The sequence below is a fragment of the Crinia signifera genome, chromosome 1, assembly GCF_055691185.1.
Source record: "Crinia signifera chromosome 1, ASM5569118v1, whole genome shotgun sequence".
NCBI lineage: Eukaryota > Metazoa > Chordata > Amphibia > Anura > Myobatrachidae > Crinia > Crinia signifera.
In genome coordinates, this window is record NC_139217.1 from 156,245,630 (window position 1) to 156,266,027 (window position 20,398).

A 20,398-nucleotide genomic window follows, 5' to 3' on the forward strand; every position below is an offset into this window, starting at 1 on the left:
ATAAAGACACTTGTGCCGGATGAGTCACCAACAGTTGGGATTCCGACAGTCGTTTCTTCGACATCGGAATCCCGCCTGACAGTAGCCCAACAGTCGGAATTCCGACTTACACAGGCTATTTTTCCTTTTGGGGGTCCGCGACACCCATAAAGGGAGAATAGAATAGGTGGGGAGCACAGGGAGCCCACAAGGGGGCTTGTATGCGCTCTTCCCCTTGTCTGGCTTCTGACAATTGTGATTCCGATGTCGGAAAAACAACCATCGGAATCTCGACTGTCGGTAAGTTATACCATATCCGTATGCACAGTCTTCTTTAGCAAAGTAAAATGGCAAACTCTTACAGCAGAAATAGAAAATTGATTTGCAGCATGTGTTTAGCAAAGTAACATTTTACCATAATCAAACTTTCACATGTATTGACGAAAGAGTCAGATTCTCATAAATTTTATCATTGTTTTATTTTTCTTCAAAACAATCTTTCAAGCAATAAATTAAAAATGTTTTAAATATCAGAAAAAACATATATACAACATACAGCTGCCCTGATACATAATAAAATAGACCACTTAAAAGGACAGAATATTTACATTAAAGTTTAGAAATACACTATTGCAATGATTTCATAGTCACACTTCCAGTAGTAAAGACTAACCATACCACACACTCCTTTTATTAAATGCCAGTGAAGTGCCAGCACACATATTCAATATGACAGGGTGCATAAATCTCTCTTTAATTATTAAAATTTGTAGTGAAAACAAAATGAACATCCATATAGTGACCATAAGTATAGATACTTAGCTTCATGCTTCCATTTGGTTTTCAGTGGCAAAAGTAGTGAAATATGTCTAGTAATTGGGATCTCTTGGGGGTTTCAGCAGCATGAAAAAAGTATAACAAATGTGTCCTTTTAACTTTGACATAAGTAGAGAAACTTAGAACAGTGATGTAACTTAGAACAGTGATGTTCAATCACCAACAGATTTTTTATTTTTCTATTTTTTTAATTTATTTTTTTAATTGGCCTTACCATCTCACTTCGATTGGAAATAGACAGGGACAAAATGTAGTCATAGTTAAGTAATTAGTGCCAGCATAGTGCGTTAACCTATGTGATTTGATCATTGTTTTATCAATTGAAAGAAGTTGGAAATATTCATCAGTTCACTTCCAGAGTACAAACATATGTTTGTAGGTTAATAGAGTTGAGCATCGGAAAGTCTGCAGATCGGCCAAAATGGCCGTGGGTTGTTGGAATATGGCAGCGGATTCGATAATCCACATTAGAAACTGACAGCTTTCAATGTCGTCAAAAACAGCAGGTCTGAATAGGCGACTGCCAATATGTCCACCTGTCGGAAATATCTGCGCAGCCTGAATAACACCCTTAGGCAGAAATTATGTGTGACTGTAAGGTCCACTGGGCAGGTCCTGTGCGAATGGATGAGTTGCTATTTAAAAGATAAAAACTACTCACCTATAGGTAATTTGTAAAGAGATACTCTATATATACTGGACTCTAAACTAATAAAGCAAATCATTTTCAAATCATTTCAAAACATACTGCGAAAGGCTGGCATGTGCCATTTATAACGGAACTACACACAAAAACTATAAACGATTAGCTATTTTTATTTATGATTTTTTCCAAACAAACATATTAGTTTCATCCTGAAACCGAAGTAATGTGAGCAGAAAAAGTCAGACTCTTTATCAGGCTAATATAGATGTGTGTTCTAAACACTGATAACAACAATTTTGAAATAAAAATGCACAAACAAGGGTGTTACCGACCACAGATATTGTAATCTGAATGTGACAGTCAACTGCCAAAAGACCGGATCTCTGTGTGGTTTGTTCTCAACTTGTATTTGTGAAATCACAGTGTTTTGATGAAGGACTGACATCTGTACAGGGTCAGACTGGCCATCTGGCATTTCTAGCAAATGCAAGAAGGGCCGATGGCCAGGTGAGACAGCCTAGGCACAGAGAAAGATGAGATGGCAGCACACAGCGCAGCCTTTTGGCTTTTTATTTGCCCACATCCTCACCTGACGTGCGTGTATTGAAGAAAAATGGGGGTGTTCCACCAGGCCAGCCCACAGACTCTTAGTACGCCCCATGAGCAGTGGCCATGCCCCCTGTAGCGGGCACATGGCACGTCCCCATGAGCGGTGGCCACGCCCCCTCTAATGTGTGCACGAAATGTCAGGGCCAGAAAGCAGCCTTAGTCTGTTCCTGCATCAGTAACATTTTAAAATGTTATGTCTGGATATCCTCAGCAAAAGTTAATTGCTCCTATTGAATATTAACATTCACACTGCAATACTGTGCGAATAACAGTAAGGCAGGAGCTCATCTACTAGTTATCGTAAAGAAATATGTGAAATAGGTCTAGAAAACAAAGTGAGTGATTAGGTTGTGGCTCAATGTACATTATAAGATTCGTAGGAAAAGACTGTGGTGGAACTAATAGCTTAATGAATAGAATACACTTTCAAAATTAAACTAAAATTCATCGATAAAGAATGGAAGACTGGCCTTTTGTGAGAAATATCAGATCATTTTAAGTTCCTCCAATGGTACACTGAAGCAAGCACATTTTATAAGGGACATTTGGGCATATTTCAATTTCTGGTTAAAACTGAATAATTTTCATCTTCTTTCCTTGGTAAAGTTGTCAACAGATCATTCATGAGGGAGATTACCAAACTTTTGAGAGAAGCAGGGTATGCAGCCAAGCGGCATCTCAATCGCTCGGTAAGCAGCCTGAAATAGGGACAGTGTCAGTAGCACTTTCCAGTGAAATCACAATGCAATTTATGGTAATTCATACATCATCAATGCAAATTCAAGCTTGCATCAAGTGATACATCTGTTAAATCATAACAATGTGCTAAGACAGACTAGTCCACCCTATGACTCTCCACAGGAGTTGCTTCAGACTAAAATAAAAAAATAAATATAAAAAATGGCCTACTAAATAACATTTACCACCCAGGTGTATGAACAATAAAGTCAAGGGTCAGCTCATGCAATTCCAAGCAAGCAAGAAAATGTATTGGTTATCAAATTACAAATTAAAGTTCTCCACAACCATTATCAACTATAAACTTGCATTGAAACAAAAAAAAAAAAAGTGAAAGCAGATCATATCAAGGCATGAAAATGCCTTGAAGAGCCATGTTCCTATGTTATGTAAGTAGGGGTGATTGAGGCCGAACATTTAGTAAAGTTTCTAAAAAATAAAATAGGGGGTGTTGACCATCGCACCCAAGAAGATTATTTTTTATCATTCCTCTATTGCATTCTGGAAAATGAGTCATATTCTAATTGGTTGCTATGAGTGACATCACCTATTTTAAATTTTTGGAAACTTTAGTAAATGTACCCCTTTGACAGCAGATTGCAAATTCTGGCACGAAAATACTGAATTTAAAGACCACTTTCCCCACCATTAAAATGTAATACAACCCTAACATCTTCCTAATACTGAGATTTCTGCTAAGGACTACAATATCTTAACTAGGCGAGGAATGATGCTCTCGGGAGTCTCACCGCCGTGGTGTAAGAGTCTTTCTATCTAGCAATCAGAGGTTTTACAGCTCTCGTAAAGATTAACTACGTAGTTAAAATAAATATATATTGTAAGCTTATTTAATTAGAACACCACATCCAGTGGCAAATTTTAAACCCAACAAATATCCATTGATTGATCAGATTAAAGTATAAACATAGATACATTTAAGAATCATTTTGCATTAGAAGTATGAAATACTATAGTGGTACATAAAGAACTTCTAGCAATGATGGATAATGCCAAAGTCTATTGTTGTGCTCTTGGTTAGATTATATAGAAATAATGTTTCAGAAATGTTGCTTTATCCCTTATTGCATTTTGATACTTTGGAGGACAGAACTTTGAAGGAAATTTAAAATAATTTAAATTCCAAATTCAAATCAAAACCAAAAAAATCTATATATCAATAATTAAAAGTAGGCACTTTGGGAAAATTAAAAACAAAAAAATTCCCAAACTTTATTTGCTTTAAAGCAAAAAGCTGCCCTGAAGCCACTTTTTTTATTATTAATAATAATAATAATAATAATAAATACAAGTTGAACATGAAATATCAATGTTACGATATAAATATTTATAAAAAATAATATATATTTATAGAAGGAAAATCAAAATAAAACATTCAAATAAAATCAAACACTAAAGCTCAAATGGCTTTGGAGATGGAAAACTGCTCAATTATTATTGCTTGTAGGGTTCACCAATGCTCAGTTATTTCAGGATTTACTTTATCCTCAATGAAAGTTCAGTCAATATAAAAGGTCTTTTGGACCTAAAGTGGCCAAAGCCGGTTAAAAGTCAGTAAGTTCATTCTATTCTGTTCACGTTTAGCAACTGGGCGACGTTGTGATGGGACTGTGGAGATAAGGAAGGCTGCTTGGTGCTGCTACTGATACAGGAAAGCTGAATACGAAAGGAGATGTGGGTGATGAAGAATTTTTGCTGCGCTCCAAAAGGGTGGCAGAAGGGCTAGCAGCCTCTGTCGCACAGGAAGTGGTCAAGACCTGAGATTCAAATTGCAACAGCTGTCCCATAAAGCTAAAGTTAGGAGAAATGATGCTTCTACGTTGCTTAACAAACTCAAAGGCCTCTTCCAACTTCACCCTTTTCTTCATCATCAGATAGGCCAAACAGATGGTTGCTGAACGAGAGATCCCAGCTTGGCAATGTACAAGCACACGTCCATTATTCTCCTTGATTGAATCTTTAAAGAAACAAAAAAGAAAGAAGTGTATAGAAATTACTCTGACAAAATTGTCCCAACCGCCAACTGCTAATGACAATCATTTCCATGAATGGTCTTTTTTTTTTTTTTTTACCCAGCCAGCAATCAAATGATGTGCAAATACTGAAACCACTGGCTTCCTACACCCATCCATAATCCTTATCCATCACTCACTTTATTACACTGTGCTGAAAGCAAAAACATTATAGTACTAGCTTAATGTGTGGTCATGTATAGCAGTGGTTCTCAACCTCGGTCCTACACAGGTGTACTTATTATTCACTGGCACATTTTAAAAGATCACAGGTGGAGCCAATTACTTCACTTACGATTCTGTGTGGAGACCTGGAAAACGTGAACTGTGTGGGGTCCTTGAGGACAGAGTTTGAGAACCACTGATGTATAGCACATTACAGCATATCAGTGACAGCAGCTTCACATAGCATCTAACTTGTGATCTCCCAAAAGGTTTTGCCCACTAATTAAGCATATTCATTAATATGCAAAAAGGAAGGCAAAGGCATAGAGTAATTATCATACGCTGTATGTCAGCCAGTGCCAGATAGACCAAATAAAGATTTATCATGCAAGCTTTACATTTCTAAATTAAAATTACAGCATAATCTACATTTGTTATCTTTTACATTACAGCCAATTTAGCAGACATCTAAATACTAATTTAGCAGAAATCTGGTTACAGCTAATTTAATACTGGACTATTTTCTTACCAATCCCAATACAAGTTCCGTACAAACTACACAGACCCTTACGTGAAGAATCACGACAGCTAATTGTTGTTAGAATAAGTCATACAGACTTGTGGTCTAAATGCACCGGCATAAAGAGGCAGGCAGCATGTACACTGTGATCACACTCACCTACATATTCTATTGCTTCCATGAACCAGGAGCTGATATCAGCTTTATGGTTGTCTTCCACTGGTATACATTTATACTGAAAGTGACCTTCAAAGTGGTTTGGGCAGTCGGAAGATACGTTCAGTAAGGCGCTGATACCCAAGGCCTCCAACATGTCTTTCCGAGCAGCATGATAAGCACTTCCGAGGTAGAGGAAGGGAAGGATCTCCACTGGACCACCCTGTTCCAAAACACAAAACAATTGTATTTAGATATGAAGGACACTATAAGTGGCTTATATCAATGAAATGTCTGATTTCTAAGTAAACAGATAGTCCACATGTTTTCCCTTACAATATGAAAATATTAAATCCTCAACTAACTCCTTACCCTGTGTATTTGTTCTGACAACATAGATGGCTTCCATTGAACAAGCTATATCATACAGAGGTCAGCAATAAGCACAATATATTCTGGAAAGGATGTCGAGTTGCTCAACATTCATTAACATGCTGTCCGTGCTAAGTCCTAGCAGGCAGTGTTTTTGGTTGTCTGAAAAGACTACCTGTTGCGTGCATGCCCCAATATCTCTTCCAGGCACTTGGCTGACATGAATTCATACTGCTAACCAAACACACACTCCTCTGTGGAATCCCAGCCTGGGAGATGCAGAAGCATTATGAATTCAGGACAAAACGGTGTAATGAAACTATAGGACACAGTGGCAGTGTAATTACCAAATGTGGAGAGCGAGTGGGAGGAGTTACAGCCAGAAGCAGAGTCCACTTGGACAAGATCCACTGAATACTGCATTAAATAAGGATTTTCTTTATGTACCGCCATTCCCAGATGGCTTTATATAGGGTAAAGCCTTTAAGGTTTTATTACCATTTTTTTCTGACCTGTATAGCAAAAAATTACATGCTGTAGAGGGCAATGCGATATTTTAGAAGTCAAACATTATCGGAGGAGGTAAGTGATATTTACATACATATACATACACACACACACACACACACACACATATATATATAGAGATGCAGATATAATAGTATTGCTGTTTTTGTTACCTGATCATGCAATGGAGTTGTACATGAGCTGCAGCCCATCTCCGCCGGTTCTGTACTAGCAGGCAGAGTAATACTGTTTATGGATTTTGTTTTTGCACAGAATTCTGGGTACTCGGAGTGAAATCTTTCATAGCCTCCTATGAAGAATAATGGTAAAAAAGATTATATAAGTTTTGAATCACATACATACTTCAATAAGCTTATGTGTTTTTTAAATCGTTTAGCCATTATTATGCATAGAGTAAAAAAACTAAATGAATATTAATAAAATACATGAATACAAATATAACTTCTCTTAAATATCCATGAATTAATACAATTATTTATAGGACTACAGCCTGATCCTAACATATACCGTAAAAACATCCCACCCATACCATTTAATAATGAAATCACATAATGACAGTTTACGGTTAACTTGCTTATGAAAGGAGGCTATCCAATAAGCTTTGGTAATTTACCACAGCTATTGGATTCAGCTGGAGCTACGTAATTAGCCCTGATATGCAGCATTTATGGGGGAGGGGTTATGCATTTGTTGCCTTCGGAGCTGTAATAAAATTTGGATCTTGGGAACATATCCCGGATCTTATGTGTTATGGAATGATCCCATGTCATTTTTTGCCTATGATTGGATAGCACGATAATGACCACCAATTTTATTGGTCAAAAAGTTATCACACTGAATAGGATATGTGAAGCCCTACAGTTTCACTTGTATCTATGTGTTTTTGTGAATTTTTTTTTAAAAAAAGGTGGTGATCTAATTAAATAGAATATTGTTAAAACATTGGGTAAAAGTTGCACAAAAAAAAATACTTTTTCAGACCTGATGATTACTAAACTAATCAAATGGGATGTTGCTATGGGCAACCAATCAGATTCTAGTTATCTTCTAAAAGGTGATAAGTAAATGAGTAGATTCTGATTGGTTGCCCATAGCAACATCCCATCTTCAATAGAACTACAGTGCTTTTCCACATGGGATGTTGCTATGGGCAACCAATCAGAATCTACTTCTTATTAATTTAGCACATTCTAGAAGATAACAGATAGCATTGTATTGGTTGCCCAGGTGAAATAGAACTCTCACCTTTGTAAATATCTCCCTTACGGTCAGATGGATCAGGCTTCAAAAAGTGATAAACCGGAGAGTGATAAACTGCCAATCAGATCCTACCTGTCATTTTTCAAACCCAGCATGTAACCTGACAGGTAGGAGCTGATTGGCTGGTTGTTTTTAACTCCACTTTATCACTTTTTGAAGCTTGATACATCCAACGGGTCTACAAAGATACATTCTTCTACATGTCTGGCAGAAAAGCCAGCACTACAAAGTTCATAAAATGTTTCTGCAAATATGCAGCCTCTTTTTATTTAAGTGTGGTGATCAGTAACTGTATCCCAGTCCTTCCTTGCCGTTTAGAATCCCCTAAGCGCACACACACACACACACACACACACACACACACACACACACACCCCCGCATTAGGTAACATTATTTATTACAGTACGACAAATAACTAGAATAGTATTTTTCATGGAGAACTTGCAGTAACTGGATATTTATACAAAATAAGGACAATTCAAAGAATTATTCAGCTGTCCTGAAACATAGTACTCATACAATAGCTTGCCAAAAAAATAGCTGCATTACAAAGAACCTCTCTGATATTCACTAACCTATCATTTAAAATGCTACCTTTTTTGTAGTCTATCCTTGTTACCTACAAAAAAGTCATACTTTTTGAATAGACATACATAGGGGGATATTCAATCTTCAGGTCACGGCAGGCGAGCTTGCTCGCCTGCCGTGACCCAGTCCCGTTCTCGGTCAGCTCGACCGAGACCACGCAGGCGGGATTCAATGTCCCGCCTGCAGCGGGGCGAGAAGGGGGCGTGGCCGCGAGTTGCGGCCGGGAAGTGACGAGCTGCAGCCGGCAGCTCGTCACTTCCCGGCTGTTCTCGGCAGAACGAGCCCGACAGCTAGAGATGTCGGGCTCGTTCTGGCAGGAAACCCTGTTCAATGCTGTCGGGGAAGACAGCATTGAATAGGGCCCGTCGAGCATCTCCCCCACGGGAGATGCTCGACGGAGATTGAATATCCCCCTAATTGTCATTGTTATAAATCGGTAATGGTGTGTACACACGGGTACAATCAGCATGAGATTTTGACTATATAGTCAAAATCACATGGGGATTGTATGCAGATCGCATGCAAATTGCACCGATTTTTTACCTTGCGATCCCGATGCGTGCTCCTGTGACAGCACAAATCGAAACCCAGATAGACAGTGCAACAGTGACTATATAGTGCAAATCTAAAGCAGATTGTATGAAGTGTATGTAAAAAGTACAGAGATAGCAAAGATTGCATAGCACCCAAAACTTAAGTCGAATAGCAAGGGAATCTCACCATGTGTACACAGCATAACTGTTATGGCACATAAACATATTACCACTAGCTGGAGGACCTGGCCTTGCCTGGAATTTTAAGAATGTTTTGTTTTTTAAACACAAAGTATAAATAACATTGTGAAAATCATTTCTGAAGTAATACAGGTCGAGTATCCCGTATCCGAATATCCGTTATCCGAATTATTCCGAAATACGGACATTCCAGAAAGTGAAAAAAAATTTTTTTTGCTAGAAACTCACTGGGGACATTTGTAACAGCATCACTGGGGACATGATATGTAACTGGCACTATATATGTGCAAGACAATGATTGCTTGGCATTCAAATTCAGTGCTGAGATAGTACACACATTTTGTTTCACGTTTTGAAACCTTGTTTTTTGAACAATTAAAATATATTTGTGTGTATTTTATGTGGTAATAAAATATATTTGTGTGTATATTATGTGTTTATACAGCATAAATGCAAGATACTTCAAAATACATCATTGAAATATTAAAATATTCCGAAATACGGAATAATCCGTTATCCAAAATTCTCCTGGTCCCGAGCATTTTGGATACGGGATACTCAACCTGTACAGGTTTTGGGAACAAACCAAGTTTGTGTACATTACAACCTCCGATCACAAAGCGTAATTTGGTATAGTCAGAGAGCTGGGAATGCTGGCAAAGCCTGCTAAAGCTCTCTTCGATAATAAACATTAAGAGCATGAACAAAATGCTCCGTCCGAGGCCCTACCCTATGCTGGAAGTCCCCACAATGCAGGGACATGCAGTCAGGGAGGCAGTGCTTCCCCTGTAATTTGGTTTAAAATAATAGAAAGAATATACCCGTGACACATATTCTGTGTCACGGGTATATTCTGTGTCACGGGTATTTTCTTTATATTATTTTTGCAATTTGTGACATTTCAATTTGTTTGGGAGGTACCAATATATGTGCCTCCTACTAACAAATGTAAGGGTACGAAGCGCATTGGTTTTTAATTAAAAATTAACAGTAAATAATTTAAATTTCACATTTTTTTAGCTGCCTCGCCACGTTCGTATATAAAATTTCACGATCTTCGCTTATAAGCTGTGGATTTGTATAGAAAAACAGAAGTATACATAGCTATAAAAGCCACTAAATATTAAACATGATACAGCACCGTATTATGCATAGAGAAAACATAACAAAGACAAAGGTTTATAATCCAAGAGGGTTGGGTTACAGGCAAAAATAATGCTTCCCCTTTTTTAGAGCAGTTCATGTGTACTGCTGATGGCCACAAGAACGTTGGAGTAAAGTGGAAATGTTGATAACACTAGATAACATACTATTTAAAGCTCTTAAACAGAATTCTATTTCCAATGCAGAGCTCTTCTTGTACTAGTCTGAATCTCTTTAGTAAGGCACGGCTTGGAGAATGTGCTTCTATTTTAAAAAAAAAAGTATAATACAGTAGCTGTATGTATGCTTGTGTCCTCTCTACAATACAGGAGGACAATGACAAGTGCTGAGAACCACCTTTTCTGCTATTTTGACAAAAGGGGGTTCTTCTCCAAAATGTATTAGAACCAAGTAGAGAAATATTTCTATAGTGACGCCTTCAACTTTGTTTATGTTGCCAAAAATCTGATCTCTTTATTGTTTACTAAAATATAAAATATTGCATCTGCACTAGACAATTAACTATACATCAGCCATACCGAATCTGCCAAACTGTACACCGTGTGTGTGTGTGTGTGTGTGTATATATAAGCGGGCGAGCAGGGCCCTCCAACCTCAATGTCGGTTTGTATCGTATCTACCCAGTTTGTTTTATCACTGTTGTTTCCAATTGTAAAGTGCAACCGAATATGCTGCGCTATAGAATAAACTGTAAATAAATAATAATAAAAATATATATATATATATATATATATATATATATAAGTTTAGTGTCCGTGTGTCTCTGAAACACTGCCATCTGTTGGCAGCGAGTGAAACTACAACGCTTTCTCTCTCACAGGGGCAACTAGCTTTTGAAGCTTTTTCTTCCAGCAGGCTTACTAATGTGTGTATGTGTAATATATATATATATATATATATATATATATATATATATATATTATATAATATTCATTTATTACACACACACACACACACAACTTTGGCTACAAATAAACTAGCCATACAGAACTGTGCACATATTTGTGAATGAGCCACAAGGAAAATCTGAGTGGGAGGTAAGATTAACACCTCATCTACAACTGGGAACACAAGCTCAGGAAGGAAACGAAGCAGCTGCCCTTCTTTAATTTCCCAAGGGTGGCACACAATTTTCTGAATGGACCCAGGTTGCAAACAGACAAACTTCCCACGTTCAGGAGATAACATCAGTGGGCCTGCAGCAGGGAGCAGCTATCTTATCTCTATCACTGAAATGATTCATATTTTCATGCACAGCTTTGCCATGAATATCAATGAAAAAAGCATTCCATAGATCGGTTTCTCTGGCAACAGGAAGCAGTTGTAGGAGTTAACAGACACACTGGGAAACAGGAATATGTGAAGATATGCATTTGGAAAATAAAAAGGTTATGTAATTGTAGGTGTGCAATCAATCCTGTATTTAGCACTAAGTAATCTTATTAGATTTGGCATGAAAAAGGAGTCGCTCAACCTTGGGCTCATTTACATTAAATGTTGCAGGGGGGAGATAAATATGTAATAAACTGAAAGAAGAATGCTTGTGACTTCTGATAGTTCCTACAGCATGTTTAATTTGCAATCACATTCATGTGATGTATCACGAATACACACAGTTCCCTAAGCTGTAATGGTGCCAAAAAGCATACACATTTCTACCTTACTCTGATCTGTTCGCAGGGGTCTGACGTTTGGCGTATGCGCAGCCGCATTTCTGAGCATGTGCATACGCCAGGTGCGTGCTGCCACAACGAACAGACTGTTCGCCAGGTACAGGCACCCAAGACTGCAGGGGGGGTTGTTATGTTGTCCAAGTCTTAATGCCCCCATACACTAGTTTGATATGGCCCTTATTCACACAATATCAACCCATCGTGCCGATAAATCGTGTGAATAGTGTCATATTGTATTTCATTTACTTCCGATATGATACGTGGTCCCGTGCGCATCGGATTGGATCCAGAGATTGTCAAGTCTGCTACAAGAATACATCATATTCTTGGACAGTGAATGGTGCTGCATACGATACATCGTTCCAAAAGTACTGCACATGATGTATCGTATACAATCGTAACTGCCTGGAGGAGTTGCGGAGGTATCGCATGCAAGGCTGCATCTGATACCTCGCGCAGGTGTATGGGGGCCTTTGAATAGTTTTTTGATAGAAAATATACACTATAAAAAAATATCACTATAATAAAATGTTACGTCTGGATTTAATATTTACAGGACTCAAAGTTTTTATTCATTCCAGAAGGAACATTTTGCTGTAGTCATTTTTTCTTTTGGTTTATATTTTCTAGTGGCAAAGTATTTAAGTCTACGGGCAGTATTCAATGCTCCTGATTCACGGGTTTTTTCGATGAATCAGGCTGTTTTCCTTATACACCACAAAGTATAAAAAAATACAGCAGTTTAACAAACAACATTTGTTAATAAAGATGGAAACATTTGTAACTACTATTTCAATGTTTTGAGCAACTGCCAACAAATGCTCATACCAATGACAGCTGAATGGTCGCACAAACAAGAAGGATATTACATCTGCCTCAGAGTGCTAATCTGTTTACGGGTTCGGTATGACTCGCCGACGGTCAGTATACCAACATTGGAATCCTGACAGGGAGGGAAGCGCAAAAAGCCTCTGGCGGTTTTCAAACAGGTTCTGTTCACCCTCTTTAAGGTGGTCGCAGACCCCCACGAGGGAGAATAGCCCCTGTTGGTCAGGCTCACGACTGTCAGGCACTTGAACAGTCCGGATTTTGGCTGGGGTAGACATGGGGGTAACATGTTATTGTGAGTCTTCTGCTAAAGCAAAGGAGAGAGAGAATATGTATCAAACATGTTATTAAAACGTGTGAGTGAGGACTTAAAGAGCAAAACAGCTATTTCTACCTACAAGTAGCTGTTTTCTTGTAAATCCCTCTCAAGTAAAAGAGAGACAAATTATATATTAAACTCAGGGAAGTGAATTATTACTATTGGATAAATCACCCTTTAATAGAGATCTGTAACAAAATATTTGCATAAATGAGTGAATTTATGTTTTGTTAGCAATGTATTCATTGAGAGTAATGTTGAGAGTTATGATGTCAACACTTATCATGTTGGCATCTGCAGAATGTTGACACGTTCTCAGTGTCGACAAGTTAGCATTAGGCATTGGAGGGGGGTAAGTGATATTCCGCAAGAGAAGTGCTGCAGGATCAGCTACAATTCCTCAACATCGCCAGACCCAGAAGACACGTCTGGCGCTGTCTGACCATGTAAGTCACCACTACACTACCAGGAATGTTTTGTTAACATTCTCATCATATTTAATGTTCCTTCTTGCACAGCGCATCTTTCAAAACCTGTGCAGTTCCTCTTCCCTGCCTGGGGTGTCGCTCTATGCTGTGGTGCTTTTAACACAGGTATGGTCTGCAAATCAGTGCTGAAATACAGACCACCCTGTGCTAGAAGCCTACAGCTGAGAGCGACATACCAGGTAGGGAATATGAACTGCACAGGTATTGGAAGATGCAGGGTGCTAGAATGAACATGAATATTGACATTTCATCAGTCGACATAATTAATACATACAGTAACTGATGTCATGCCAAGCATGTTGATGTGGTCAATGTCATCATTTATCATCATAATCCTTTATTTATATGGCGTCACAATGATTCCTCTGCCCCTGTATCTGTTGGTAGAAGTTGACATTTCTCTCAGCAACTGTTTTTTTGGTTTGTATTTAAAATACTACAGTAACATTACAGTAATGTGTTCCACAGTTGTGGCAACAAACTATAACTCCTTCAATAGTTACATGAATTCATCCAATAGTAGCAATAAACAGTCTTCCATCTATGACACTCACCAAGGTGTCTAGGATTACATTGGCCACTGCAGTGAAGGCCACACAAACTAGATTTAAAAATGTGTGACTGTGTAAGGGGGGGATATACGATTGGAATAAACATATGTAACAAGCGTAATGTGTATGAAAGTGGACATAGCCTTTAAATTGGTTAGTTAAAACAAGCGCAGTTCATCTTTGTCCGAAACAGCGTTCTACCCCCGCCCTCCTCCTAGGTTAATAGCTAGGACATAACATTGCTGCCTTGAATACCAATCTAAATTTAAAAAAAATGAATGGAATGTGTGCAGAAAGGGGGAGACTGTTAAGGAAGTGGTTAAATTCTCATAACACTCATCAACATCACTGGTAGTAGCCCCATAATATCTTATCAATGCAGAATTAAGTTATTAAAGAAAATCAAAAAAGGACAGCCAAGTATTATCATGCCTTATTTATATGGTGCAACAAGGGGTCGGCAGCACCTTACAAAATACATTAACCAAGCAAACACTAAAATTTTAAAAAAGCAAACGTCTTACAGGACAGAATTTAATTGTTTCCACCCGTTTTTGGACCCACGCATGCCCACTGGCAGTATTCAACTGTTTCTGCCAACGGACACGCTAAGATCATTTCAGTTTGCTACACCCGTGGCAAAAAAAGGTCACCCATCTGAGCTCTGAAACCGCACTTTTTGCGTCATGCCCATCACATAATGAGACGATATGCAAAAAAAAAAGATCAATTGAATATCATCACTTTAGATGGTAGATCAGGCACGATAAAAAATATATTAAATTGCATATAATGCCCAAGTTTTAGTCACAGGCCCAGTATGTTTATTTTACAATGGCAGCTAATGCTACACAATCCACTTTTGAGCAGCAGAAAAAGCAAGGCTCGGACAGGTTTTCCACACTTCTCAGTAAACTAAGATAACATGTAAACAGTTTCATGTTGCCAGGATAATAACGCATACCAGGTGTAATGGAAGAGACACACTTAGATAATGGAAGCGAATAGCTGCCTATAAGGGGCCTATTTATTTTTTACACAAAATTATGTAGAAATAGCAGTTTGTGCATATTTTTATGTATTCCTGCTATGTACTAATAACATAATGAAGAAATCACCTGCAGAAGGCTTATTAGCACTGCAGTTCGCAGTCCCCATTATTATCTATGTACTGAACTCTGAAAAGCGAAGCCTTTCAGAGCCCGCCCATGTTAGGGCTATGGTGGCGCAGTAGCCAATCCCGCTCCCACAGCCTCTATGTGGCGTTGGCTCAGATTCCGGAAACTGTAACTGTGCGCAAACGCAGTGTGAGATTCGCAGGCGGGGCGCCTTTCAGAAACATGAGTACTCCTTCAATTGCTAGAGATAAAACTTGCAGGGAGCATGGTTATCATTACCGCTGTCATTGTGGGTTTCGTACATTGCAGAGATAGTTTAATTAAATATTAAAACATCCAATGCCAAATGCAGTAGGTGCTTAAATAAGGGGGGGGGGGGGTTATTGTACCAGTAAGTGTGATGTATATTGGTGCTGAATACAAGATTGTATTTTTGCAAATATACTGTTTACACACTACACCCAGTCTATCTTACTACAGATTTACTCAACTGTACATTACTGGAGAAGGTATAAATACAGAAGTTGTAATGTTCTCAAATGTCACTAGGAGGGAGTATATATAAAGCATTCTTGTGTTCACACTGTCCCAATTTTTTAAGTAAAGATGGAGGAGTAGCTCATTGTGAGAAATCAGTCTTCTGGAAATAAAAATTATTATTTTTATTGAACTACATCTGTATTGTTTTTTGCACTAAATTATGTCCCCAATAAATACTTAAAAAGCCATGCAACTAAATATTGACCATGATTTATAGAAATCTGTTCCTTAACAGAAAAATTAGGAAAGAAAAGCACAAAGTCTTAATGTACAACGGATTTTACAATAACAAGAGACTGGTTGACATCAAGGGTTTTCTGGATTGTCAAGTAGGCAATGATTCTGGCTTATTTTCATTGAATAATAGCAGGGTACACGGAAGGGGGGTTTCAGAGTCAAGTGCTGTTAATGCTTACTCAGAAGCAACAAAAGAAAGAGAAATCACAAGAATGTAGGCTACATAACCAAGCCTTAGAATGGGTGGGTGGTGTGGATGCAGAAATCTAGATTTTTTATTAATGGAAGTACATGTGGGAGGTCAGTTATGTGCTTTGTGGTTTCTGTACATGAATAAAAACCATGAATGAGAATTACTGTTATCGTCATAGAATCATGAATGCAATGACTGGGATCTGGACAGAATTGCCACCAATGCAAACACTATCTCTTCTGTAATGCATAAAATGCACAGAAATCCATTGTTACAGGGACTAATGTATGTATTTCTGTTTATAAAGGATTTAAGGACCACTGGTGATGTTTAGCTTATATTTAGCAAATTACATTGTAGTTAATTCTATATTATGCATCATGATAAACAGGTATCACTACAATTATCTGTTGTTTTCGTTTAGAACCTACAAGCAGCTGATGTACGATTATGGAAGATCTGGAAAGAAATGACCATACTTTCAAACAGAATTCTGCCATGTTTGAGTAAATTACAGCAACAGCACACAAATACAAGGCAGGAATATAATGAATTTTCTCAGCACCCTGTCAGACAATTCTCCAGTATCAAAATACAACCATTTTTCCCTTTACAAACAACATTCCAGTTATTTCTGTTCAGTAGTCTACAATAATAATTGTGATGGACACAATACATAATATTTATGGAGGGAAAAATGTGCCCCCAACCTCAGGGTTCCTACAACGCCATTTTAAACAGTTAGGAAAACAGTATCACTCATTGTTTATGTAAAACTATTGGTGTTAGAATACAGGATCTGACTTTTCCATCTTGTAAATATATATTCCATCATGACACATGAATAGTCAAAAGCTCTAGGCTAGAGAGAACATATATGTGCATTTAAGCAAATTAGAGGTCATGTACTACTCTGTATATTTGCAATTCCCCAAGGCGCCAAATCAATTTTGTTAAGCAAATCCTACAGAACGCAAAAACCACTTATTTCCTGTATTTATTTTGAAAACAAACTCATTTTATTATGTTAAAAATATAAATAAAACGAGCTAATTAGGTCACTTCTACGCAATGTGGATATTGTTCTGTACTATAAAACCAAACCATAAATAAACAAAAGTACAATGATGTGCTATGACTAATGTCAGACAATGAACAGGACACATCACAGGTTCTTTTTAAAATACACATGTAGAACACGGCACACAGATATTCTGCTATAGGTAACAGACACACTGATACGCTTCTAGAAATGGGAGATTATTGGAGCCATTTTTAGACCCCTTTATTCTAAAAATATGCCTTAGAGGACATTTTGTGTCATAGGAAATACATTTGGGCAACCGTTTAATCACTATTAATAAGAAGGTACAATTTGTGTCACAATTTGTATAGGTGCCATCTTCTATAATCTCTATGTTGCTTCATATTGATCGGCTATAGAGATTTTTTATATAGATAGATAGATAGATAGGTAGGAGGTGCAGGACGGGGTCCTGACAGTTCGGGATCCCGACAGTCATTTACCCGACGTGGGGATCCCGACTGTTAAAACACCGACAGACGGGTTCCCGACAGCCAGGAGGTCATTTCTCCCTCGTGGGGGTCCACGATCCCCATAGAGGAGAATAGAATAGGTGGCGAGCGCAGCGAGCCCGCCATGCTGTCTGAGCCTGGCCAGTCGGGATCCCGACGTCATGCTAATGACTGTCGGGATCCCGACGTCATGCTAATGACTGTCGGGATCCCGACTGTCGGAACCCATATATATATATATATACACATATACACTGTGGTACGTTATACATAAAAGAAAATATATATTATAAAAATAAATGTAAAAAACGCAACTGATGAGGAAATTTTTTTAAACCAGTGTACACTATAAAAGTGTAAATAATTGTAAAGGGGTCATGCCTATGGCCTAATATACAATTTTACACACATGCATATATACAGGGGCAGCACACTAAATGGGTCAAGAGATTATCTGTCGTCAAAAAAATTAAATAAAACAATGATAATATTATCTTCTATTAACATGGCTTGACCATGTATTCATAGCTTAGCAACAACACAACGCTCACAAATCCCATGTAAATTCTATAAAAAAGATGTTATGTAGGGTACCAAGAATAAACACTTTGTAGTGGAAACTGGTACCCTGTGTACTGTGCCCACCCACAGGGATACCAGCAGCAGGGGAAGGGCCTGTCAGATGGCAATAACCCAACAACAACCCCCCCCCTGTTATGGTGACAGCCAGGGTAGCCAAGCCTGAGTACACAGGTAGGAAAGTGATGGGTAATACAGCTAAAGGACAGCACACACCGAGCACGTACACACAGTACCCTGCTCTAACCATGGCAGCAGGCGGCTCCAGGACAAAGAAGCCGTCACGTTTGTGAATGAGAAGCGCCTATTGACATGTACTTATTTAGTATTGGCCAGCCTGACATCCAGTGATGTGCGCTAAGCCCCCCGTACACCCGCAGCAGCAGCCCCCCACCGCACACCCGCAGCAGCCCCCCCGCACACCAGCAAGCACATACCTTTCAGCAGGCAGATGTCAGTGCTGTCAGTGTCCCTCCGCAGAGCCTGCACCACCAGTGACACGGTGCTGTCCTCCCGCAGGCATTCGGCTCTGGGGCTCCGCTCGTCATACACAATGACCGCCGAGTACATCCCGGAGCGCAGTCGGTTCAGCACCTCCAGCTCTCCCGCACTCCCCGCAGGCAGGATCTGCTCCAGGCTCACCGAGCCCTTGGCCCTGCGCCTGACGATGGTGTTGCAGCGGACGTTGACCGAGCCCAGGATGAAGCCTGCGCTGTGCGCCAGGAACGGTCTACAGTCCAGGAGCAGGCAGCTGCCACCGATACCCACGCTGCTGCTGCCGCTCCTGGCGGGCATCCCTTCCCTCTTCAGCAGCCTCTTCAGTACGCTGCAATCCATCTCCCTCAGCTCGTCCATTGTCATCAGCATAGTACACGGCGCGGGTGTGTAGCAGTGGCCGGGGACAGCGACCTGCACTCTGTGTAGCGATGCCAGGCGGGCGGCTGTCTGTACCCCAAGCGGCGGGTGAGCGGGGTGAGGGCTCTGCTGCTGCTGCTGCACGCTGGCTCTCTCCGCCCTGCACTTGTCACAGCGTTGCTGCTGGCTCTCTCTAGTCTGTGGTGTGCCGCTGCTGTAGGAGGGAGGGAGAACGTGAGACAGAGAATGGAGAGGGGGAGGGGAGTTTGGGGAGGTCAGCCTGTACACATCCTGCCCTCTACTACTACTACTACACCCCCCCATCCCTATATCTTACTAATGAGAGGCTATGTGCTGCCTGTGTGCGAGATACCCGCAGCTGTAATTCTATACATGGGGGGGCGGGGTGTGTGTGTGTGTGTGTCTGTGTGTGTGTGTGTGTATATATATATATATATATATATATATATATATACATACAGACACATACATACACTGACACATTGATGAGTTTCAGGTATATTTCTATATGTATTATTTACACAGGTAGGTGACGCATTTGCATGATTGGGACAGGCTTATTGTTTATTTCTTTGTGTACACATGACAGTCTCTTTGTCTTATCTGGTGTACATTGTATGAATGCCCCTTCCTTCCTCCCCTCCTCGCGGTGTCTTCAGTGCCCATCTTATTATTCTATACTTGTGTTAGTGAATGAAGGGGCAGCGTTACGTCACAAATGAGAGAAGCCGGCGCTGAGCTATTCCAAGAACGCTCCCATTCATAATAAGAGCGTGAGTGAGGCGGCGCTCTCTGCCTGGCTGCGGGGAGGAAGAGGGAGGAGGAGGGGGATCTCTTTGTGAATGGAGAAGAAGGCTCTGCAGTAGCTTCCTGCTGTCACACGTAATGTTCTGTGTCATTCACAGAATCTAGTCTGAAACAAAGACACCAGCGGCACTGGAGAAAGACAGGAGCACGAGGCTAACCTATAGGCCGCTCAGCCAGCTGGTGTCAGAGTCAGACCCTCTTATGTACAGAATAACATTATTATCCAGTGCCATTTAATACAACACATTATTTGCATACATTTTAAAGAAATGTCTCTTATATAGACAGGAAAACGACTGTACAGTGTCATGACATTTGCATCACAT

The 20,398-nt window shown here is 39.5% G+C and overlaps 1 protein-coding gene across 1 annotated transcript; it reads right to left on the minus strand.

Moving 5' to 3' along the window:
* Positions 1 to 439: 439 nt before the first annotated feature.
* Positions 440 to 19,608, minus strand: DUSP4 (dual specificity phosphatase 4). Its single transcript, XM_083175000.1, has 4 exons — positions 18,827 to 19,608; positions 6,733 to 6,869; positions 5,684 to 5,903; positions 440 to 4,784 (listed from the first exon to the last, which is right to left on the minus strand). The coding sequence occupies exons 1-4, from the start codon at positions 19,566 to 19,568 to the stop codon at positions 4,408 to 4,410; spliced, it is 1,476 nt and encodes a 491-aa protein (XP_083031126.1). The 5' UTR covers positions 19,569 to 19,608; the 3' UTR covers positions 440 to 4,407.
* Between the last annotated feature and the right edge of the window lie 790 nt (positions 19,609 to 20,398).

Excerpts from the sequence above, each read along its gene's own strand:
- DUSP4 (XM_083175000.1), bottom strand. The coding sequence starts at position 19,568 with ATGGGGGGGTGTAGTAGTAGTAGTAGAGGGCAGGATGTGTACAGGCTG. Across the intron at positions 6,870-18,826 it reads TGACATCTGCCTGCTGAAAG|GAGGCTATGAAAGATTTCAC; the intron begins GTATGTGCTTGC and ends TATTCTTCATAG. Across the intron at positions 5,904-6,732 it reads CAACTCCATTGCATGATCAG|GGTGGTCCAGTGGAGATCCT; the intron begins GTAACAAAAACA and ends GTTTTGGAACAG.